General features: G+C 18.4%; 5 protein-coding genes across 5 annotated transcripts; 2 read left to right on the top strand and 3 right to left on the bottom strand.

Moving 5' to 3' along the window:
• Window positions 1–297: 297 nt before the first annotated feature.
• Window positions 298–2,286, bottom strand: PADL01_0628900 (bifunctional methylenetetrahydrofolate dehydrogenase/cyclohydrolase, putative; the record flags this gene model as incomplete). Its single annotated transcript, XM_028681032.1, has 1 exon — window positions 298–2,286. The coding sequence occupies one exon, from the start codon at window positions 2,284–2,286 to the stop codon at window positions 298–300; it is 1,989 nt and encodes a 662-aa protein (XP_028537450.1).
• A 1,748-nt stretch (window positions 2,287–4,034) lies between these two features.
• On the bottom strand, window positions 4,035–7,398 carry PADL01_0628800 (conserved Plasmodium protein, unknown function; the record flags this gene model as incomplete). Its single annotated transcript, XM_028681031.1, has 3 exons — window positions 4,035–4,038; window positions 4,173–6,844; window positions 7,291–7,398. 3 exons carry the CDS (start codon window positions 7,396–7,398, stop codon window positions 4,035–4,037), a joined length of 2,784 nt encoding a protein of 927 aa, XP_028537449.1.
• A 1,843-nt stretch (window positions 7,399–9,241) lies between these two features.
• PADL01_0628700 (microtubule-associated protein ytm1 homologue, putative) lies at window positions 9,242–10,759 on the bottom strand (the record flags this gene model as incomplete). Its single annotated transcript, XM_028681030.1, has 1 exon — window positions 9,242–10,759. The coding sequence occupies one exon, from the start codon at window positions 10,757–10,759 to the stop codon at window positions 9,242–9,244; it is 1,518 nt and encodes a 505-aa protein (XP_028537448.1).
• A 2,810-nt stretch (window positions 10,760–13,569) lies between these two features.
• On the top strand, window positions 13,570–14,724 carry PADL01_0628600 (conserved Plasmodium protein, unknown function; the record flags this gene model as incomplete). Its single annotated transcript, XM_028681029.1, has 1 exon — window positions 13,570–14,724. The coding sequence occupies one exon, from the start codon at window positions 13,570–13,572 to the stop codon at window positions 14,722–14,724; it is 1,155 nt and encodes a 384-aa protein (XP_028537447.1).
• Window positions 14,725–17,341: 2,617 nt separating this feature from the next.
• On the top strand, window positions 17,342–26,477 carry PADL01_0628500 (DNA polymerase epsilon, catalytic subunit a, putative; the record flags this gene model as incomplete). Its single annotated transcript, XM_028681028.1, has 4 exons — window positions 17,342–17,549; window positions 17,632–19,873; window positions 20,038–26,107; window positions 26,274–26,477. 4 exons carry the CDS (start codon window positions 17,342–17,344, stop codon window positions 26,475–26,477), a joined length of 8,724 nt encoding a protein of 2,907 aa, XP_028537446.1.
• Between the last annotated feature and the right edge of the window lie 157 nt (window positions 26,478–26,634).

Below are 26,634 nucleotides of genomic sequence, written 5' to 3'. Positions count from 1 at the left end.
AAAAAGAAAAAAAAATTTAAACAAAGATAAAAACAAAAATAGAAAAAAAATTAATAAATAAATAATTCATATGGACTATTATATGAAAAACAAATATATGATTAAAAAAAACAAAAAAATGAAAATTATAAAAATAATATGGTAAAATTATACCAACAATATTATAATAATACTACAAAAAAAGAAAAAAGAAAATACATATATATATATATATATATATATATATATATATATATATATATATATATGTGTTCTTATTTATTTATGTTTAAATTCATATTAACAAATATTTATGCATCAATTTTTAAAGTACAAATTATAAAACAACATAGATGTTGTTATAGGACCCAATCCTCCAGGTACACTAGATATATAAGAACACTTACTCTTACAACTCACATCAACATCACCCATAATTACATAATTTTTTAATATATTTGCTAAACAATTAATATATTTTAATTTAGATTTATTATCATTCAAAATTTTTTTATTAGATATTCTCATTATCCTTTTTAGTTTATTATCATTTATATATTTATATCCATATGATCTATTTAAAAAATAATAATCTCTCTTTAATTTATATAATAAATTAGCATGTCTTCTTTTGTGATTTCTCCTAAAATTATAAACTTTATTATATTCTCCTATCTTCTTATTAAACTTTTGCAGTGGTAAATAATAATTATTTTGAATAACATTTTTGGATTTTGTAAAATACATATTATTGAATTCATACTCTTCCCCTATTACATTTCCCTTGTTAATTTTTGCATCATAATTATATACACTTTCATCATTTTTCATATTATATGCAAAATGTTTTTTTTTTGTTTGTTCTTTTTTTTTTGTGTTTTTTTTTTTTTTTGGTGGAGATGGTATTAAATTAATTCCTAGATCTAAAATTATAACATTTTCCTTAATATGTCTTTTACTTAATATATGATGACGTCCTATTCCAATTATAATAATATCAGAACTTTTGATTATTTCATTTTCCATATTTTTTAATATCTCCTTATTTTTATTATGTCCATATTTTTTATAATTATACACAAACTGATTTATAAATATTTTACATTTCCTTTTAAAATCTTCTTCATTTGTTATTAATATTTCATTCCCATTAATATTCAAATAAATTTTTTTGTTGTCATCAGAATTTTTTTTTTTCTCATACCTACATAAAACTTGTCCATTCAATGGATCATAAACTACTGTTGAAATATTATTTCTCATAAAAAAAATAAATAATGTTAAAAATATATTTATATTATTATTTAAAATTAAAATATTTTTATTTTTCATTTCAATATTATAATATTTAATAAAAAGTAAAATTGAATGAATACAACAAGGTAAATTATAATTAACATTTTTCAAATAATTAAATATTAAAACATCATTTTGGTTATTATCACATCCTTTATTAAATTTCAAATGTGAATATATTATTATATTATAAAGATCTTCTTTCCTATTAAAATTCTTAATATGAATATATTTTTTTTTTTCATTATAACATAAAAAAGACATATTATAAAATTTATTGATATTTTCTTTTTTATATGGAATAATCATATCCTCATTATTATTTATCAAATTATTACAACAAAATATTTGAAACACATTTCGTTTTTTATCTGCTATCATCTTTCCATTTTCAACATGCATACACCATTTTAAGAACAAATAAAAATATGCCATATAAAAATTTTGAATAATTTTCCAAAAAGGAAAAAGGGAAGGTAATAATACTCTACAATTATCATAGGAACATATATAATCATAATTCATTTTTTTATAATTATTAATTTGATTATTTGTTTTGCTTTTCCAAAAAGAATTTTCATCGATTATGTTAATTAATTTTAAAATTCGTTTATAATTAGAACAATCAATATCTTTTTCTTTTTGTATAAATTCTGATATGTAACATTTATTTATATGATAACTTAATGGTGATAAAATAATTAATGAAGTATCCTTATTTTCATTTATATTAATTTTTTTTATTATTTTAGTCAACTTTTCTTCACTTACATTCTTATTTACTCTTATAAGAACAATTACAACATCTGAATTTAAATATATACTTTTCTTTAATATTATATATAAATAAGAATATGATACTATATTCTTTGAATATATTATGAATAACTTTTTCTTCTTTTTACATCTAATACTATTTACACTTTTATCATTCTCATATTTAATCTTTTCTAAAACAAATTTATCAATCTTTTCAGAAACGTACTGTCCATTTAATATAACACCATTCATTATAATAAAAAAGAAAGAAAAAAAAAAAAAAATTATTTAATAAACTAAAACAAAAAACAAAACAAAACAAAACAAAACAAAGCAAAGCAAAGCTAAGAAGAAAAAGAAATGAAACAATAATGTAATCAATTTATAATTTTTTCTTTTTTATTCTATCCTTTATATGGCTTTGAATAAATACACATACATATTTATATTTTACAGATTTACAAATATGTATAAGATTTGGGCTTGTACGGCTTTATATTAATATAGCAAAATATATTACTTCTTGTTATTATTCATAAATAACATATATTTTGAATTTTTTATATTATCTCCATATTAAATTAAATGGTTCTTTATTTAATATTCACCATTTTTTATAATTCCTCTAATCACAAATATATATATATATATATATATATGTATTAGTACAAATAACAAATATTGGTTCAAAACAAATTATTTTATACACCTAAAAATTTTTAGGTAACTTAAACCCTTTAAAAAAAAAATAATATATATATAAATATATATATTATAAATAAATAAAATATAATGAAATTTTTTTAAAATCCAGTAATATATATTCAGCCTTCACAAAGTAATAAATTTCTTAGTATATATCTTTATTTTAACAACAAATTTTCAAAAAAAAAAAAAAAAAAAAAATTAATCTATTAATTCTAAAGTATATATATTATTTATATATCCTCATATAAAAATTGGCTATTATAAAAAAATATATAATCTAATATATTAAAAATTATAAATTATAAAAAACCCAATCTCTATAATAATAAATCATTTAATTTTTAAAGAATCTCAAAAAAACAAATAAAAAAATAAAAAGTAAAAATAAATAAACAAATAGTATAAAATAAAAATGAACAAAGAAATATAATATAATAAAATAAAGGGATATATTTTTCAATTCATTTCGTTATTATATACTTTTGTTCTTCCTTTAATTTAAACGTTTCTTTCTTTCTTTAAATATAAATTACTATAGAATTATTTTCTCACATTTTTATAAAAATTTTCCACTATAAAAAAGTTAAAATTTTCAGTTTTCCACTTTTTTTTTTTTTTTTTTTTTTTTTTTTTCGATTCATCAAAAGAATAACCTAATGGCATTTTTATTTTATTCATGGTGTTGTAATTTTTCTTAAACTTATTATTTATATTAATATTTTAATATAATTTCTTATTTTTTCCTCTATAAAAATAAGTATACACACAAATTAAGTACCTTTTTATCAGTTATATTTTTATAAATAAGTATTTATTTTATATTAAAAGTAAAACTGTTGGGCACTAAGAAAATATTTTCTTAATAAAACAGATGATATATATTATTTAATTGGTTATAATTATATATATATATATATATATATATATATATATATGTATGTATGTATAATATTATTATTTTACTCTATTAAATAGACTCTTCTCATGAATTTAAAAAAATATATTAATAGTTTTGAATTAAATGAATAAAGGAATGTATAAAAAAAAAAAAAAAAAAAAAAAAACGAAAAAAGGATTTCATATTATTCATCTTAAAAATAAGTTTTATAATTATGAAATATAAAAAAATATGGAAAAATATTTTTGTTAAAATATATATATTTTATTAAAAGGTGCATAAAATTATTTTCACTTGGGTTTATATGTCCCATATCCTTAATTCTATACTTTTATGTATACATTTATAGTTCTTCAAACATTTTTATATGATCATTTTAAGAATGAACAGTTATTTATCTTTAAAAAAAAAAATATTATAAAAGTATATAACATATAATACATATCATAGAATATATAGCACATAAGATATATATATATATATATATATATATATATATATATATATTTATTGTGTGGTCATTATTTAGTACCTATGTTTGGAAACCTTTTTTGACTTGTTTAATACCTCCACTGTATTATTTGGCCATCTTGTATTGAAAAATTTCAAGTGATTATCATGGGAAACATCATAATCCACTTCCTTCAAAAGAAAATAATGTATCGACTTTTCAGGCATTTCTTGAGCGTCGTATAAGTAGAAATATTTTTCTTTTGGTGGATCAGAAAATTTCAATTCATTTATATCTTTTTGCTTCATTTGTAAATAAAAGGCTTTAAATTCTGAATATAATAGAATATCCAAATCATTTACAAATCCATCAAATAAATTTCGGAATTCATCCTTCAAATTTAAATCTTCAATAAATTGAGGAATAAAATGAGACAATATATATTTATTATTTTCTTTATCATATTTCTTCCATATTTTATTTAATTTCTCTAAAAATAACTCCTCACTTGTACATTTGGAGTTATTAATATTTAATGAAAATAATACAGTATAATGATTGGAACTACTAATTACCCATATAGGATATATTGGATATTTATAATAATTTCCAACTTCACAATATTTAAAAGCCTCAAAATCGGTTAATAAACCGATTAACGGTCTTTTGCTTATACCTTTTAGTATTATATTATTATTATCATTACTATTATTATTACCACTACTATTATTATTATTAGTACTACTACTATTATTATTATTATTATTAATACTATCATTTTTATTAATACTATCATTTTTATTATATGATAATGATCCTTTATTAGGACTACAACTTTTTGAATTTCCTGCTTCATACATACTTATATCTACATCAGTATTACAAAATGTATTTATTACATTATTATTATCAAAAACATTTGAGCATGCTCTACCTGTTAATAATAAATTAACTAATTCTTGTGAACAATGCCCATATATACCAATTAAAGGATGATTAATATCATCCATATCATTCTTTACATTATGTAATCCTCTTGTTAATATTACAGAATATAAAAAGGATATTACACCAGTAGAACTTGAAAATATTATAAAATTCTCTAAATAAAATTTTACCACATCTTTTATAGCATTAAACTCTTTATAATATATAGTAATTCTTTTTAAATCTCTTACTAAATTTTCATCACAATTTCTTTTATTCATATAATAAGGATAATCATAGCATTCCGGTAATAAAAATGCTACGATATAATATGACTTATCCGTACACTGATATAATATATATGCTAAAGATTCAACTAATGCATAATATTTTAAATCTTTAATATTGTCACGTACTAATTCTAAAAATTCATTATCATAACCTTCTCCATATATTTTATCTTTATTTTTCTCCTCATTTGAAAAAGAATTTCTCCTATTACGGTTATTACTATTACTATTCTTATGATTATCACTATCATAATTACTATCACCATCATCATTATTATTATTACTATCATTATCATCATTATTATTAATATTATTATCATTTGCATCATTTTTTTCATTAATAATATTATTCCTATTTTTTTTATTATGTGTAATATCATCCTGTTTATGATTCTCAAGATGATTACGATAATCATCAGTATTATTGATTTTATCATCAGTATTATTTATTTTATCATCAGTATTATTGATTTTATCATCATTATTATTGATTTTATCATCGTTATTTTCATTTTTATTAATTTTATTATCCTTATTGTTATCTTCTTTATTTAGTGTAACACCAGAACCATCATTTTTCTCTTTACATAAGTCTAGTCCATTCATATCATCACCTTGTTTATTATTATTCACACAATTATTGTTCTCACTATATATATTATTCCTCAATTTGGTATTTCCTCCCTCAGCCTCTTTATACCCCATTTTTGAAGAATTTTTAAAATTCAAAAAATCGTTATTCGTTTTTAAAATATTGAAATAGTTATTTTCCCATAAAAAATGATATTTATAATTAAATAATAAAATAATTATTATGTATCCTTGTATACTTGATATAAGACCACATGGGCCACTTAAAAATTGACGAAGTCCAAAATTTATATTTTTATTTTCATAAAATGAAATACTATGATTACACCATTTTTTTATATCTATCTTATTAGAATATTTATAATTATTCACACCAAAAACTAAATTATGAATAGAAGTACTATCTTCTAATATTTTCATTTCTCTTAATAAATAATTTAAATATACATGATCATTTAATGCTTTACTTCGATGACCCTTTCTTAGCCATCGGCAATAATCTTTAGTCGTATAATTTATATTTCTGTAAGTTCTCTTAATATGTTCTAATGAACAACATGATAAAGAAGAAGAATTACTATAATCACTTGATTCATCACTATCATAGTCATCTCTACTTGATGTGGAATCACTACCTTCTTCATTCATTTTCTCACTTCTTTTAGTTAAATTTATCATATAATCTCTTATTATTATATATATATTCTTATAATTCTTATATATCTCTTTCCAAAATGTTTTATTATCTATTACATCATTTTTATTTTTAGTATTCTCATAATTATTGCATAAATAATAAGTTATACTATCAAAATTCTTTCGAACTACATCATGATAACTATCATTACAATCATTTCTATTCATCTCTCTTTTATTCGAACCTAAAATGGAAAGTCGTATTGCCTCTTGTAATAGTTCATCATTCTCATCATCAACTTCATAGTTCTAAAAAAAAATATATATATATATATATATATATATGTAATGGATTATTAATTATACATAATTTATAAAATATATCAATTAAAAAACAAAAGAAAAAAAAAAAAAAAAAAAAGAAAAATTGATACAAACATTTCTTTTATTAAAATTAATTTATATTCCTAAATTTTCACATTACTTCATATGCACATATATATATATGTTAATAATCACTGAATCATATAATGAAATAGAATAAATCGATAACAAAAATATTATTAAATATATAAATAAATATATATGTATGTATAAAAAATAATTCTATGACATGTAAATATTTAATATTTCTATTAAATATTATAAAGGGAATAAGAAAAGTTCATGAATTATTATAAGAAGGAAAAGAAAAAAAAAAAAAAAAAAAAAAAAAAAAAACCTCATATATTTCACATATATATATTAATTATTACCTTATCTGTATTCTTATTTTGAGAAGCATGATATTCTTGTAAGGATAAAGCTATTGTTTTGGAAATTTCCTCTTCTTCTTTTCTTAAAAGTTCATCATTTGTTTTCATTTTTGAATTGTTTTCCTTTTTCGTTTTAATTTGCAATTTTAATAAAAAGATATAAATTAATTAAAAACAAAAAAAATTAAATAAAAAATAAAAAAATAACCAACAAACATTATATATATATTATATATATAAATATATAATTATATATATTTATATATTCCTTTATTTTTATATGTAACTATTATTTGTACATTTTTTTTTTTTTTTTTTTTTTTTTTTTTGAAGAGGAATTTTTTTCTTTCAAAATTTGAAATACTTCATAATATTATATAAATTTTTTTTTTTTTTTTTTTTTATTTATTATATTATACATATATTCATTATATATATATATAATATATATATATATAATATGTAAAAATATATATATTATGTATATATATAATATATATATGTATATTCTTTTTTTTTTTTTTCCCCTTTTTGAATCTTATATTATTCGTGTGTGCATGATATTTGATAATTATACTATTTTTTTATACTTACTTTGACGATTCATATTAAATTAATAATATTATATTATAAATGAAAATATTAAGTTTTTCATATATTCCATTAAAGTCTAAAAATAAGGCTTTAATTGTTATTATGAATACATATTAAATTAAAAAAAAATTTATAAATCACATAATTATGAAATATGAAATTATAATTTGGATAAATATATATATATGTTATATGTATAATTGTATATGCTTATAGTATTTACCTTAAAAAAAAAAAAAGCATATACATATATATTTATTTATTTATAAAATATTATACATCCTTTTATATGTGTATGATTTTATAATGTTAATATTATATCAACTTTATTTAACATACTAAATGTATCAACATTAAACATTTGATCATTAAAAAAAAAAAAAAAAAAAAAAAGGAAATAAATTCTATTATATTTTATATTTATAAAAAATTTTTATTGTACCCATTTTTATATACATTTATACAATATAAATTGACAAAGACAGTATTCACAAGAAAAATAAAATGACATTTTTGAAAATTTCAAAAAAAAGAAAAAATATCCATAAAATAATAAATAAATAAAAACATTTTAGAGGCTATCGTAAATTACTCTTTGTTCATATAATTTTTTTAAAAATATTTACCATTACATATATATATAGTTAATATGTTAGTCTATTCCATATTATGCAATATTGTTTATTTTACTTATAAAAAGGATATGTTAATGAAATCCCTCATATATCACATTTTCTAGAATGATGTTTTAAATAGAACTTTTGTTGGATATGAACAAAATTATATGCATCAATTTTTTTAATTATTAATCCTTATATATATATATATATATATATATATATATATTAATAACATTGAATTATAATAATGTGTTACATTAACCTTTTCATTAAAATATATAAATAGATGATACTAAAAAATTGTACATATAACAAAATATATATAACCCTTATATTTTAACTTTTGTTCATATATCACATAAAGTTTATTAAACGTAAAAAAGAAAGAAAAGTTTTCATTTGTTTTCAATATAGAATAATTAAAGACATATAATTTTATTTTAAAAAATAAAATGGAAGCTTTTTTATATATTTTTTTTTTTACAACTATTTATATCTAACAAATGTGTATAATATAATTACAAAATGGATAATTAAATAAAATTAAAAATTAATAATTATAAATTTAAGAAATTATTCTTTTTATAAATAATATATGTATATATGTATATATTTCATTTTTTTCGTTATATAAAAACAAACAAAACAATATAATAAATATATGTAAAATACACAACTTAATTCTTCATATATGTTGCTGTATTTGTTGTCTCCTGTATTTTCCACATTCATATTTACTAAAAAATGTGGAGAATTAAATTATGCTCTTCTGCATTCACTACACAATTGTTCTCATCATTATAATACCAGGTTGATGAAAGGATTTTTGATTTTTCATCACTTTGAAATGTATACACAGGTAAATTATTTAATCTAATATCATATATATTAGTAAAACCATCATGTGATGATGACAAGAAATATATTTCATTTTTGTTTGTTTTAAGACTAGTTATTATTTTATCATGCATATGATATTTATTTTCATTTAATGACAAAACAGGTTTCTCATTAGTACTCCTAACATCAAATAATTTAATCATAGAATGTTCATCAGCAGTAATAAACAAATCGTTATTCAATATATCACTACATATAATAGATTTATTATATGAATAAGAACAAGAAACATATGATGATGTTAAATCATAGATTTTTATATTCTTATCGAGTCCAGTACATAAAAATTTTATATTATCAAAAAATTTTAATGATGTTATCATATCAGAATCATTATGTATACATTTTTTTGGAAAAACAACAGATTTTTTTTTTCGTTTATTAGTATTCGATTCATTTGTTAAATCATTTAATAATTCATTTATAATATAATTATTATCAAATATATTAATTTTATTATCATTTCCAGCACTTAATAATGTAGAATAATCTTTATTAAATGAAATACATTTAATAATATCTATATGATTACCTAAATATAATTCATTTCTTGTTATTATTTCTTTTTCTTTTTCTTCATTCAAAAATACTTTTATACTTCCATTCGATAAACCAACAACTGATTCGTTATATATTAATTCATTATGTAATTTCTTACTTTTATATATGTTATATGAATATATTGGCATACTATCTATTACTTTTTTTTCATATATTTTTTTAAAATTTAACATATCATAATATAAAATGGTACCATCAAATGTACTACAATATAGTTTATTACCTATCGTAATTAATTCAAATATCCATTCACAAATTTTATCAATATTCTTACTTTCCCTTTTTCTTAAAGGTATACTATATTCAATTTCTATAACATTTTCTGATAGTATATTATTATCACGTAAAAATTCTTCTATAGTTGTTCTTAATATCTTTTTATTTATTAAAAATTCAAAGGACACATTATCCTCAATATCTAATAATTTCTTTATCATTCTTGATAAATCTATTCTTTTAAATGTAACAGGAACTGTATAAGTACTACTATCGATTTTATATTTTTCATTCTCTATATTTGTAAAAAAACATATCTGAATTTCTTTCTCACAATTATCACTTAGATTATTATCAACATCATCATCTTCAAAATTATTTTCGTCATCATCTATAAAATCCTCATCCTCATAGGATTCATCATCATTATCATTATTATTATTATCATAATCGTAATCGTCATTCTCATTGTCAATATCAATTTCTTCAACCATTTCTTCATCTGAAGAAGAAATATCATTCTTCATTTTATTAGATACAGAATTTTTTTTTTTCTTTCCCTTATTTTTTTGATTCATTCTGAAATTCTTTTTTTTTTTTTTTCCTATATTAACAAAATGAAGGAACTATATATATAATATAATTTGTGTTACATATGATTTTTTATCTAATAAAAAAAAAAAAAAAAAGCAAAATCGATTATATACTTAAATATAAAACATATAATATATAAATATTGTATATATTTATATGTATATAATCCTTTTTATGATATTTCTTCAAAATGTTGTAAATTTATATATTTATAATTCTTAATTAATTTTCTTAGTATATAAAATTAATTTTTGAAAACTTTAAAAAATAAACAACGTTGTGTTTATTATTATTTTCTTTATTCTCTTTTTAATAATTCCACATATATGTTTTTAAATATATAATTTATTCTTTTATATCATAATATTAAAATCACGACATATGGTAAAGCAACAACAAGAATGTATAAATATTATATATATATATATATATATATATATATATATATATATTTTTTTTTTTTTATTTTCTCTTTAATTATAGTAATATTTAACCTTTTTGAAAACACCAAAAAAATAGTTATATATATATATATATAATAGTAATATATAAAAGTTTATATTTTAATACATTATTCTGTATATAATTATAGATATATTAAAAAATTAAAATTACAAAAAAAAAAAAATTAATTTTCTATTTTTTATACAAATTTTAAACATATAAAAATATATATATTAAAAAACACAGAAATTATTCACTAACATCTATTTAAATTTTTAAATGAATCTACAAATGAACTATATATTTTTCTTATTTATAAAGAACAAAATAATGTTTATCTTTCATTTATAAATTTTTTTTTATTTCCTTAAAATATTATATTATATAAAAGTCATTATATTTTCCATATATACTCTCTTTAAAAATTCATATCTTAATTTTCCAACAATATTTATATGTACATAAAACTGAGAAGACCATGTTATAAATATTTTTAATATTATAAAAATAAAGAGTTATGTTTTATTTCTTTGATACACCTATGTTATACGTATTTTTTTTTTTTTTTTTTTTTTCATAAAATACGATAATATAAATTTTTGAATTCTGACAACGAATTAATAGTATTCGTTTATATGTAAAAATAAACTTTAGCATACTTTAAATTATTATACGAAAAAGAAGAAAGATAAATACCATATGATATATATATATAATTCATATATTTATGTTGCTTTTATTGGAAACAATTATATAGAAGATACTTCTTCATAAAAATGAAACAAATTTATTCATAAAGTTCATTTCGGAAATATAAATTTTTTCACCCATTTAAATTTATAATATATATATATCATAAGTAATATGAAAAAGTTTTTCGATTAAAAATACAGTCTAAATGTTTCCCATTTTAAATATAAACAAATTACAACATGCATACAATAAATATTTTCTTAATAGAAAAATGAAGGAAAATAAATTGAGCACTTCAAATAAATTTATACAAATAAATTTATACAAATAAATTTTTTATGGTTCAAGAACATTCATGGTATTTTTTCACTTTAAATGCTATTATTTTATTTTTCATATATAAGAATAAAAGAAAAAAGGGAAAAAAAAAAAAAAAAAAATGGTATAATTTTTTTATTCGTATGTAAATTATAAAAGGCATTTAAATGGTTTAATAATCATTTTAAAACATACTTACATATATATATTATATATATTATATTTTTAAGTGTATGTATATATGTTTTGCTTATTTTTTTTATTTTTATATTATATTCATGCAAAATAGTAATAATTCTCATATACTTATTTTTAAAACTGTAAGTATAAAAACATGAATGAATAAAAAAAAGAAATTTTTTAATTAAAAAGAAAATGTAAAAAATATATTATATACTGAAGCGTATTTTTATTGATATTCACATTTATATTTTTTTTTGTTTGTGTACCAAAATATATTATAATATAGCATGTTAAATAATTGAATATAAAATAAAGTATTCCTTGTCCATTTTTTGCATAATGAAAATATATATATATATATGGGAATATTTTTTTCTTTTATAAATTTATAGCATTATTTACTTTTCTCTTACAATAAAAAAAGAAGAAAAATATAAGATTTATTTTTATTATCCTATTTGATTTTATCACATTATATTTATATATACATAAAATTATATGTGTATGTATTTATATATGTGTATTTTATTTAAATTTTTTTTTTTTTTTTATTAAATATAATTAACTAGCCAATTATCAGCAAATTATTTTTTTTTTTTAATATTTTTTTTTTATTATCAAGTAAATATATATATGTATTTATTATGTATATCTCCTTTTACATTTCATACACAATTATGCATAAAAATCCACAATATTTGTTTTATATAATATGTTGCAATAATTAAATGTATACTCAATTTAAATGAAAGAATATATCAACCTATTTATTAGAACTAAAAGTAGTTTGTCTTTTTATTTAGTCAAATATTTGTATTTCTTAATATATATATATATATATATATATATATATATATATATTACATTATAAATTCTTAAGAGACCATTTAATAAATTAATATATTATGTCTGTTCAAAAAAAAATACATATAAAAATACATATTAAATATGTTTAAATGAAAAAAAAATTCCTTTACATATAAATAAATAAATATAAATATAATATATATATATATATATATATATATATACATATATATGTATGTATAAACACCCTTGCGTGTGTGTATGTATATTTTTGTGTGTGTGCTATTTTTTTACTTCTTTCACCTTAACTTTCTTTTTATAAATGTTTATTTAAAATAAAAATATTGAAATGAATAAAAGAACGGTGAAAAGGTTTCTTTTTTCATTTATTGTTTATGGAATATTTTTTTCGTTACATCCTATATTAATGATCAGCACCATTGTAGATGTATCTTTAATTGGTGATGAACTTTTTGATAATGTTTTCAAAGCAGACATTCCATATATGGGAAATCATTTGACATTCAATGAGAATAATAAATCAAATAAACGAAAAAAGAGAAATAATGATGTTATGGTAGATGATATATTTTTACTAACAAGTATGTTATCACAAATTCTACCATCCAGTTTTTCTATATATCCCTTGAATTTAACAAATGAAACCTTAACAACTAATAATAATGACTTCAATAATTTTCTTGATTTGATAAATATATATGATGCTGATATAAATCAAACGATAACTAATCATTTAAATAAAATTCAACCAATAAAAGGATGTGAAAATGATATTAAAAATAATAATTGTGATAAAGATGTATTAACGTGTATTACATTAAAAAAAAATAAATTATCAGAAAGTTGTAAAAAATCTTTGAGTAACTCATTATTATATTCTTGTATTGATGATATCCTTAACTATTGTAATGACTATTCAAAATTTTCAAAGGTACATAAATGCTTAAAAACTAATTTTTATCATTTAAAAGATCAATGTTTAAATATTTTAAGCTACTATGAAGATATTATGCAAAAATTACATAAAATGAAAAGTAAACCATATGATAAACAAGAACATCTTTTTTTAGAAAAAGGAGAAAAAAAAAAAAACGATTCACAAAATGAAAATATTAAAATTGGTAATGATAATAGTAATAATAATAATAATATGTATAACTTAAAATCAGCTACTCCTATAAATAACAATAATAATACTAATCAATATAATATATTAAATCATTCTAATGAACAGAAAGTACCTACTATGGCAGAAAATTTAAGAAAAAACTATGGACATTATATATTCCCAACTATGGATTTTAACTATTTATTTGATTTTAATTCAATCAATTTTACAAATAAATATACTCTCTATGTATTCGAAATTTTATTTATTTCATTATTACTATATATTCTTATTATATATGTTAAAAAGTTCTATATCCAAGATACACCCACTTTTACTATAAGTCCCCCAAAAAATAAACTAGCACAACTATAATATATACATCATAATAAATTATATGTGTTCAATATATTTTATTTTCTAGAATACTATTTATACTTTCATTTGTTAATAATGCTTTTAATAAAATTGCAACCGTTTAATATATAAAAAGACATAATGTTCTTTTATATTTAATTTTTTTCTCATATAATTTTTTACACACATTATTTGAAAAAAGGGAACATTATTCTGTTTCCTTTTCCTTTTATATAATCTTATTTTATTATTTTATTATTTTATTTTTTTTGTGTTAATATTATAAAATTATTACAATATTAGATTACCTTTTTTTTTACTTTTTTTTTTATATTCGCTTAATATATTTGGATAATTTTTTTTTTTTTTTTTCTGTAAAAATATTTGTTTTTCTTTATTTATATTTTATTTGTTTGTGCAATTTATTTCATATTTTAAAATTCATACTCATAAATTTAATAATAAAAAAAAAAAAAAAAAAAAAATTAAATTAATATTTGGTAATTATATTATCTAAAAACATTATTTCAATATTTTTATGTTACATTCTATCTTTGTATAACTCTTTGTTTCAAATGAAATCATGATATATGATTAGTTTAATATATATTTTTTTTTTCTTTTATCTATTATTCTTTAGATTGAACCTTTTACAAATTGATGCTTATGAGTTTATAATTTTAAGGTTTTATTTGTTTAAAAGAAGAACGTTTAGTAGTATTTTTTTTTAATATATACCAGACACATATTATAACTTATTCATATATATATATATATATATTTAAATTTGAACATGTAGGAGTAAGAACAAAAAAAGAAAAAAAAAAGTTATGGTATTACAATTATATATCTTAACAACCTCTGAACAATTATTTTTAAAAAATTTATACACATATGAGGGTTCTCATCACCCATACATATTTATGCCATATAAATCTATAATAAAATGAACACATATAAGGATTATAAATAAATGACCAAATAAATTAACATTTATATATTAACAATTAATACTAAGGAGATTATTATAATTCATATTATGAACTTACTCATATTTTATATTATTTATGAATGTGTATATATATATATATCTTTATATATATTAATTTAATAAATTTCAAGAAAAAAGAAGGAACAAAAAAATAATTCATTTTTCTTAAATATAACATTATTATTTAATAAATTTTTCTTTTTTAGGTTTTTTTTTTTTTTTTTTTTTTTTTTTATTGATTCTTCTGTTTATTTATTTTTTTTTAATTACTAAAATGTTATAAAATAATATTATAACATAAAACTACCTTTTATTAGTATTAAAAATGTTATATTATATATATATTATATATATTATTTTTTTTTTTTTTTTTTCAATATTTCTAGAGGTCAAAATATTATTATGTATCTAGAAATACACATATAAGTTGAATACACAATCATAGTAACTATTGAGTATATTAATATTTTATTTTATTTCATTTATTATTATATAATTTCTTTATTTTTATTATTAAATATTTTCTTGTTTTAGATAAAAAAAAAAAAAAAAATGAGACTAAAAATAAATTCTGAATTTCAAATATTTATCCATTCTTAAAATTTCATGAATATATATATATATATATATATATATATATATATATATATAATATATGAATATTATGTAAGATTTATTTTTAATCTCATCATTTATATTATGTGTTAATCACACAAATATTTTATGTAATTATTCATTTTTTTTAAAAATTTATTTATTTTAAATAATAATTATAATATATATTTTAAAGTAAAACACTAAATAATTTTTAAATATATATATATTAATATTAAATTATACGAGCTTAAAAAAAAAAAAAAAAAAATTAATATATAAAGTACAATCAAAATTTTATACTTTCATTTTATTTACCTATTAAATATTACTTTTATTATTATTATAATATATATATTAATAAAATTATATGTTTCTTATATCCTTATATATTTATACACATATATGTAATCTTGTCTTTTTAAAATATATATATATGTATATATATATATATATATATATATATGTGAAATAATAAAAAAATAGATTTATATATAAAATATATTTTAATTTATTTCTTTTTTTTCTTTCAATGAAATTAAAAATATATAACATAATAAACATAATATTATTAAAAATATAATTTCATATTTTTAAAGTTTGTAGACACATAATATTATGTTTAGTTTATTTTAAAAGATGTTCATAAAACTATTAGATCTTTTTATTTATGTAAAATAATAATATTATTCATATATATTGATTACATATAAAATATTAATAGAATTCACTTTTTTTTTTTTTTTTTTTTTGAAAATTTTATATATAAGCCTATTATATACAACATTACTTTGGTATTATATTAATACATATTTTTATCTGACCATTATTATATATATATATATATATATATTTAATTATATGTTCGTTTATTTATTTCCTAATAACATTGTTTTATTTTAGATTACTTTTCATACCTCTTCAAAATGAACTTTTCTTTTCTAAATAAATAGTGCATTTATTATACATACATATTAATATATATATATATATGTGTGTGCTATTCTTTAAATATAAACTCTTATTCTAAGTACAAAAAAAAAAAAAAAAATGACGACTCAAACTAGGACAAAAGGATGGGAGAAGGAATCAAAAATTAACCCAGATTATGAATATGAGAGATTGTTAAAATTAGAAAATAAGTTTCATATAAAAGCATGGATTAATAAAGGAGAGAAAGAAGGATATCTTTATAATATAGTTCCTACTACTATGAATGTAGTAGCAAAAAATTCAAATAAATCACATAAAAAAACAGGTAATAAAAATAAAATACTTAGTATATAAGGACACAAGAAATATATCAATATATTTATATATGTATATAATTTTTCTTATAGGTGTACACATGTATTTTGTGTCAGACAATAACAAGACGTGGAGATTAACTCTATTTTATAGACCCTACTTTTATTTAAAAACGAAGAATATACATAATTATGAACAAGTAACAAAATTTTTAAAAAAGGAACTAGATAAATATAACGTTGAAATTGATTATGTAAAAAAAGAGGATTTAAGTTTATATGATCATTTGAATAAGAAAAGAAGTTATTTAAGTAATATATTTTTTAAGTTATCATATGATACTATTGAAAATTTAATGCATGCTAGAGACTTCTTAGTCAAAATTATTGAACGAAATAAAAAACAAAATAAAAATTATAATAATTCAAATAATGATAAACATATTTTTAATAATGAAGACTTGTCTTATAGTCAATTAGAATTTTCTTATAAAAATGAATATTCTTATAATAAATATGATGATCAAAAAGAAAACACACAAAAACAACCATATAGTACAAATATAACAGACGAAGATGATAAAAAAAGGAAATTAAATCCAAAAAATAATGATATTAATAGCAACAACAATAATAATAATACAAGTAATAATAATAACAATAATAATAATAATATATTGAATATGAATGATATCATTGTTACTACAAAAAAACAAATTCTAAGTAGAGAAGAAATTATGAATGAAATAGTCGAAATATATGAATATGATGTAAAATATTTAACTAGAATTTGTATAGATAAAAATATCAGATGTGGATTATGGTATAAAGTTAAAAGAGAAGAAGATGAACTTTATACCGAATTAATTCAATTTGAAATTTTAAATAAAAAAGTATCAGCACCATTAAATATATTAGCATGGGATATTGAATGTTATAAAGATGAATTAAAATTTCCAGATAAAGAAAAAGATGAAATAATATTAATATCATATATGTATAATGCTCAAGGTTATTTAATTGTTAATAGAAATGTTATGAGTAAAAATATAAGAGAATTCTTATATAAACCAAATGAAGAATATTCTGGTGCAGGTACATTCAAAATTTTTAATGAAAAAAATGAATACTTTTTATTAAAAAGATTTCTTGAACATATCAGATTATTAAAAATACATATTTTTGTTACATATAATGGAGATTTTTTTGATATTCCATATTTATATAGAAGATGTGAAATTAATAATTTAAGTGTATCTAGAGAAATAGGTTTTATTATGAATAATAAACAAGAATGCTCATGTAATTTTATTTTAAATATTGATGCATATAAATGGGTTGAAAGAGATTCATATCTACCTAATGGTTCTAGAACTTTAAAAAGTGTATGTAAAATTAAATTAAAATATAACCCAACAGAAGTTGATCCTGAACTTATGGTTCCAATAGCTAAAAATAATCCTCAACATTTAGCTGTTTACAGTGTATCTGATGCTGTTGCTACTTTTTATTTATACGATAAATTTATTCATAATTTCTTATTCGCATTATCATCAATTATACCAATGAACCCTGATAATGTATTACGACAAGGTAGTGGAACCTTATGTGAACAATTATTAATGGCAGAAGCATATAGAAAAAATATACTTTTTCCAAATAAATCCAAACCTATATATAATCAATATTTTACAGATCCAGAAAATAAAAAAAAATATTTTATTTATGATGATTCATTTGTTGGTGGTACAGTTCAAAGTCTAAAATGTGGAATTTATAGAGATGATCTTAAAGAATTTTTTAGTTTAGATGTAGATACATATAAATATCTATATAACAGTATTGATCATATTATTGATTTCTGGATTCAAAAAGATTTAAATAAAAATGCAAATATAAATGATAGTAAATATATTAATAAAAATCAAATAATAAATTTAGATCAAATTAAACAAGATATTAAAAGTAAACTAAATTTCTTTATAGAAAATCCAAATATAAATATATGTCCTAATATTTATCATTTAGATGTTGCTGCAATGTATCCTAATATTATTTTATCACATCGTTTGCAACCTAATGCTATCATCACACCAGATCATTGTTTTAATTGTTCATATTATAAACAAAGACACTTGTGTCAAAAAAAAATGATATGGAAACGTAAATTAGAAATTTCTCCTATAGATTATGGTCATGTCTTGTCATTAAAACAAGATTTAAAAACTAGACTTTTTTTCCCTCAAAAGAGTTTTTACAAGATGCAAAACAAGGAAGAATCTGATAGTACTGAAAATGAAAACTCGGTGGAAATAAACGCAACAAAAAAGAAATCGTAATTAGAAAAATTATAAAATAATTATATTATATGAATAATATTGTACAAACATAACAATATATATATATATATATATATATATATATATACCAATACATATATATATACACATATATATATATATATATATATATATATATTTTTTTTTTTTTTTGGTGCAGGTGGAATGAACTCACGGATAAACAACAACACGATGAATTAATGAAAGTCATAAAAGATTGCTCTCAAAAAGTTTTTAAGAAAACCAAAGTGTCCAAAGAAGTGGATGCATCCAGTTTAGTGTGCCAAAGAGAAAACCCATTTTATGTTGATGCTGTTAAAACATTTCGAGACAGAAGATATGTGTATAAAAAAGGACTGAAAGAATGTGAACATGAAAAAAGGGAATTATTAAAACAATCAAAAATAGATTATATTAAGATTCAAGAATTAGATGATAAAATATTATTAAATGATTCATTACAATTAGCACATAAATGTATATTAAATAGTTTTTATGGTTATGTTAAAAGAAGAAGCAGTAGATGGTATTCTGATCAAATGGGTGCTATTGTTACTTATACAGGTTCTCAAATAATTAATGGGGCATTTAATTTAATAAATAAAATTGGTATACCAATGGAATTAGATACTGATGGTATTTGGTGTATGCTTCCAAAAAATTTCCCAGAAATGTATGATGTATATATTTTGGATAAAAAAGAAATAAATAAAAAAAAAGATTATGAAACAAAAAGTGAAGAAGAATTAAAAAATGACAGCAATGTGAAAAAAGTAGATTTTGAATTCCCAACAAATATTTTAAATTTTGAAATGCATAAGAAATGGACAAATGATCAATATTTAGTATATAATGAACATACTAATGATTATGAATGTATTAGTAAAAATGAAATATTTTTTGAATTAGATGGACCATGGCATGGTATGTTTTTACCTGCATCTGAAAAATCAGATGATTTATTAAAAAAAAGATATGTTGTTTTTAATAATAAATATAAAATTAGTGAACTTAAAGGTTTTGAAATTAAACGAAGAGGAGAATTAAGAATTATTCAAAGATTCCAAAGTGAAATTTTTAATCATTTCTTAAAAGGAAAAACAAAAGAAGAATCATATTATCATGCATCATTAACAGCAAATAAATGGAAAAATCTAATAGATACTAAAGCAATAGATATAGATAATGATGATGAATTATTTGATTTAATTTTAGCTAAGAAAGTTTTAAATAAATCTGTTAAAGAACAACCAAATGCTAAAAGTTTTGGTATTACTACAGCAAAAAGATTAAGTGAATTATTAAATAATGCTAGCTATATTGAAGATAATAATGTATCCACTCAGTTTATTGTTGTATCCAAACCTATTGGTTCAGATATTACATTTAGAGCTATACCCATACAAATATTCAAAACAAATATTGATACTCAAATCCATTATTTAAGTAAATGGTTAGGTACTAAATTTCCTCCAAATGTACCTGTTAATGTTAGAGATATTATCGATTGGGATTATTATAAACAAAAATTAGAAGTTCAAATTCTTAAATTAGTTATTATTCCAGCTATTAAACAAAATATTAATAATCCAATAACATCCATATCTGTTCCAGATTGGTTAAAAAAACAAATAAATATATCAGAAGGAAAACAAAAAAAAATTACTTCCTTCTTTGTAAAAAAAAACATAAAAAAAGAAGACACAACTTCACCTTTACATACTACTGAGATGAAACTAGAAAGTGATATTCATGATTTTAAAGATTCAAATGAAACAAACAATACACCATTACATCTTATAAACAAAGAAAGTATAAAAAATAAACAACATATATCTAATCAATCTATCGAAAAAAAAAGCCCTTTTCCTATAGAAGGAGAAAATACTATAACAGATCCGACATCATCAGCCTTATTAACACAATCAGAGGAAACAATGAAAAATAAAAAAAGAAAATTAATAAAACAATATCTCTTAGATAATTTTATATCGAAAAAACAAAAATTAATAATCTTATATGATAATAACCAATCAAATAATAACAATAGTAATATTATGTCTGGTGCTACAACAAATACTAGTAAACTTATCTCATCAGTAGCTTACAAAAAAATAAATTCATTTGAAAATTACGGAGAAAATAATAACAATAATAATAATATTATCATTATTGATCATGAAAAAATTAATATCAGTAATTTAAAATATAAAGACTTACATAATTTGTTTCATTCAAATTTTAAAAATTGGATGCTTATTAATAATAAAATATGGAAAAATAATAGAACACAAATTAAAAAAATACGTATTGAGGATAAAAACAAAAAAAAAAAAAATATCATATCATTTAAAGATCAAGAAGAGGAAGAAGCTAATAATGAAAAAAATAATTATGAGAAAATATCTAATTTAGATTCTAAATATTTACATACTATTCAAAATGCAATGGATATTGTATATATATATAAAAAGATAAAAAAGAAAAAGAAAAATAATAAAAAAAATTCAAATAACCAATTAAATAATCATTTAAACAATGATAAACAAACTTTATTAAAACCATATTTAAAATATTTTAAACATGAAACAGATTCTGATTCTGATTCAGATTCAAATTCAGATGATTCATCTAGTCATAAGAAAGTATTTCTAAATGAAAATTATCATATTAATGAAAAAGTTGATAATAATGATTATTACAATGATGATGATGATGGAATTTATTATGCATTAGTTTCATTAAAAAATATGAATAAATTTTATAAAATAAAAATACAAGTATATAGACACATATATATTAATAATTATGATCAATTGAATATTAAAAGTAATAGCAAAATAACTATAAAATTAATTAGTTCAAATAATGATGATAATACCGTATTTAAATCCAAAGCATATGCTAATTGTTTTCTTCCAAGAAATATTAAAGTTTTTAATTTATATGAATTTATAATGACAGAAAAATATTTTAATCAATATATTATTAATACATTAAATGCAAATTATCATGAAAGTATTATATCAGTATATGAAACAAAAATACCTTTATATTTTGATTTCTTAAGTAGATATGGGAATTCTATTGAAATTGATTCAAATGATTATAATTATATTTTTGATGAACATAAATGTTTTAAATCTTATTGTTTTAGTAAATTCGAAAATAATAGTAAAAGTAGTAAAAATGTATCAGCAAATTATTTAGATGATGTACATATTGTTTATATACATATATTTCATACACTTATAGATAATATTTGTAATCGTATTTTTATTAATGTATATGATCAATTTGATGAAAATAATCAAGATCATCTACTTGGAAATAAAATAATGTTTAGTGGTATAGGTCAAAAAGATAATAATTTTGATCCTTATGATACATTTATAAAATTCTTACAACTTGATAAATATTGTAATGATATAACATTAAATGAAAGAAATATAAATTCTACACATAATGGACAAAAAATAAATATACCAAATAATAATATAAATAATATACATAATATACATAATACTTTTGATGATAATAATAATGTGGAATATTTAAACAATATTGAAAAAGAAAAAATAAAAAAAGATATGTTATTAAAAAATTTATTTAATAAAGAATTTTTTATTAATACAGTTGAAAAAGATCTATTATTTTTATATCATTATAGAAAATTTGATATATATTATGAAGAGAATACAAATGTATATAAAGTATTAGAATATCTTGATCTATACTTAAATAAATATCGTACTAATATGATAACAGGAAAACAAAAATATATTTTTTATGTATCATCAACTATTGATAAAAAAAAATTAGGTTGGTGGGCTACCAATAAATATTTCCCATGTTATTTTTATAAATTTGATAATATTAATAAATATCAAAATGTTCCAAGAATAAATTATCAAAATGATATTTTTAATTTATCTCTAAATTTATTTTTTGAAAATTATCATAGGGTAGAAGAAGATTTAAATTTTTCAAGAATATCAAATATTCCATTATTTAATTTATTCAATGTTCAAAACAAAAATCAAAAACATAAATTTATATATGATATCTTATATGCATCTTTTATAAAAAAGTATAAAGGAATATTATGGTTATCATATTTTGGTAATTATGATCTTGGAATACCATGTTTAAATATTAATAACTTTTGTGATTATGATTTAGCTAAAAAAAATAATGATATAATAAATCAAGGAATATATAGAGGATATATTGTTCATCTATTTTTTAATGAATCTTTAATATTCAATAGTGTGCGCTTGTTTACAAAATATTCAAATGTGGACAAAAATACAAATGAATATAGTAATGCCATAACCAATACAAATATAAAAATAAATAATCATCAAAATAATCATAATAATAATGAACATAATACTTTTATGCAAAATAAAAAAAATCTCAAGAGAACATTGGAAAATAATACCAACCATATGAATAAATTAAATAATAAAAGTAATCATATAAATAAAAACCATTCAATAGATCAAAAGGAAAACTTGAATGATGAAGATATATCAACAGCTGACGAGAATAATAATATGAATAGCAATAATATTAACAAAAACAACAAAAATCAAAACCAAAATCAAAATCAAAATCAAAACCAAAACCAAAACCAAAACCAAAAGAACAACATCAATAGCAATAATAATAATAATAGTGTGGATGTAAATTTTTCGTCCAATAATGATAACATCTTAATGCAATCATCAACCGAATTAAATCAAAAAAAAAATCTCATACAAAATAAATATGATATTAATTCAATTGTTGAAAGAAATGCTCATGTTTCTCAATTCAGTAATTTTGCCTTTAAATTATTAGGACAATCGTTAGAATATTTAATTTCAAAAATTTCTTCTTTATCTATGCTAATTACAAATAAAACATTTGAAAGCATATCAGATATATTTACGTCGTTTTATTCATGGATTTCTAATAATTCTAGTTTATTATATGATGTTGCATTATATAATAAAGTTTTAGAATGTTCTGAAATATATCAAAATAATTTAATAAATATTATGAAAAAGAAATTTAATGCTAATATTATTTTTGCAGACTTAAGAAATCTTGTTATATCGTTTAATGAGTATTCTATTATATCAGGAAGAAATATATTAAAGAATTTAATAAAATATTTTTCACATAGTGATTCAATATATGCAAATGTACCTTTCTATATTAAAAATGAATATATTGCAGCATGCCAATTTGATAAATATAATTTTATAAGATATAAAAAATATTCGGATCCAAATGAAGATAATACAGATGAAAATCTAAAAATTATTGAATACTTACCACCTATATGTGAATCTTTTTTGAGATATGTTCTTGATATAATTATATTGAACCCATTACATGATATTATACTTTCATATGATAATAATAAACAAAATGGTGTAGATTCAAATCATTCAGATCATCAAAAGATAAATGATATAAATGATATATCTACATGTGAAAAAAATTATTATAATGTTATATTAAAAACTGATAAATTAACAGATAAAATTAATTTAGCACAAAGAGCTAAATTAAAATATATATTTGATAAATCATTTGATGATCTTGAAGAAGTTTGTGAATCATTTTCTTTAATCAATGAAAATGTTGATGTATTAGCATATAAAATTGAAGAAAAAATAAAAGATTTATGGTTTATGCCTGGAAATATATATAAAAAAATTAAAAAAGCAATCAAATATAAAAAATATCTAATAGAAAATTATTGGCCATATGAAGATGATGAAATTGATGAAAATAATATTAATTATGCACCATTCTTATTTCCTCAAACATTAGGAAATCTAGCTAAAAGAGATAATAATTGGAGATTAGAAATTGTCAAATTTTGTATCTTCTTAATGCAAAATGATAAATTATTAAATTTAGAAAATGAAAACTCAAATGAAGCTTTCCATGAAAAAAGACATGAACTATATGAAATCGTAGGAGATAGTGAATATAATAAAAAAAATTCACTCTGGAAGAGCCCATGTCATGAATTAATCTTAAAAGATATTTTTTGTGATAATTGTTCATCTGTATATCATATGAATGTAGTAACAAGTCTAGTGGAAGCAGAAATAAGTGGAAAAGCATCATTTATTTGGTTATGCAAAAATTGTAACTTTAAATTTGATAATGAATTTATTGAATTAAAAATATTATCTTTATTACAGGAAACATTCGACGCATATAATGTAAGAAATATAAAATATATATATATTATATATTACTAATCATAAAATTATTATTATTACATATTTATATAATATAGTTTAATTATTTATATTTTTTTTTTTTTTATACACATTTGTTTGTATATATATATTAATACATGTATATATACTCTCTTATTTTATATAGGCCCAAGATTTGGTATGTAATAATTGTAATGCAATAAAATCTTTTCACAGAAGACCCATATGTAAATGTGGTCAAATATTTACACCTCGTCTAGAAATTAATAATTGGATGCAAACATTAGAAATTGTAGAAAATTTAGCTAGCATGCTAAACATGCCATTATTAACAGATGTCTTGACATCCATGAAAACTCATCTTATATAAAACAATTTATTTTTTCTATTTCATTGTATAAATAAATAAATACATATATATATATATATATATATATATATATATATATATATCCACAAATTTTAATTTGTTCCATTTTATATATAATCTAAAGATGAAAGATAAATATAACGCACAATATATTTGT

Source organism: Plasmodium sp. gorilla clade G2, assembly GCF_900097015.1.
Source record: "Plasmodium sp. gorilla clade G2 genome assembly, chromosome: 6".
Classification (NCBI taxonomy): domain Eukaryota; phylum Apicomplexa; class Aconoidasida; order Haemosporida; family Plasmodiidae; genus Plasmodium; species Plasmodium adleri (nom. inval.).
The sequence above is the reverse complement of the archived record's forward strand: the minus strand, read 5'-3'. Positions and strand labels throughout refer to the sequence as shown.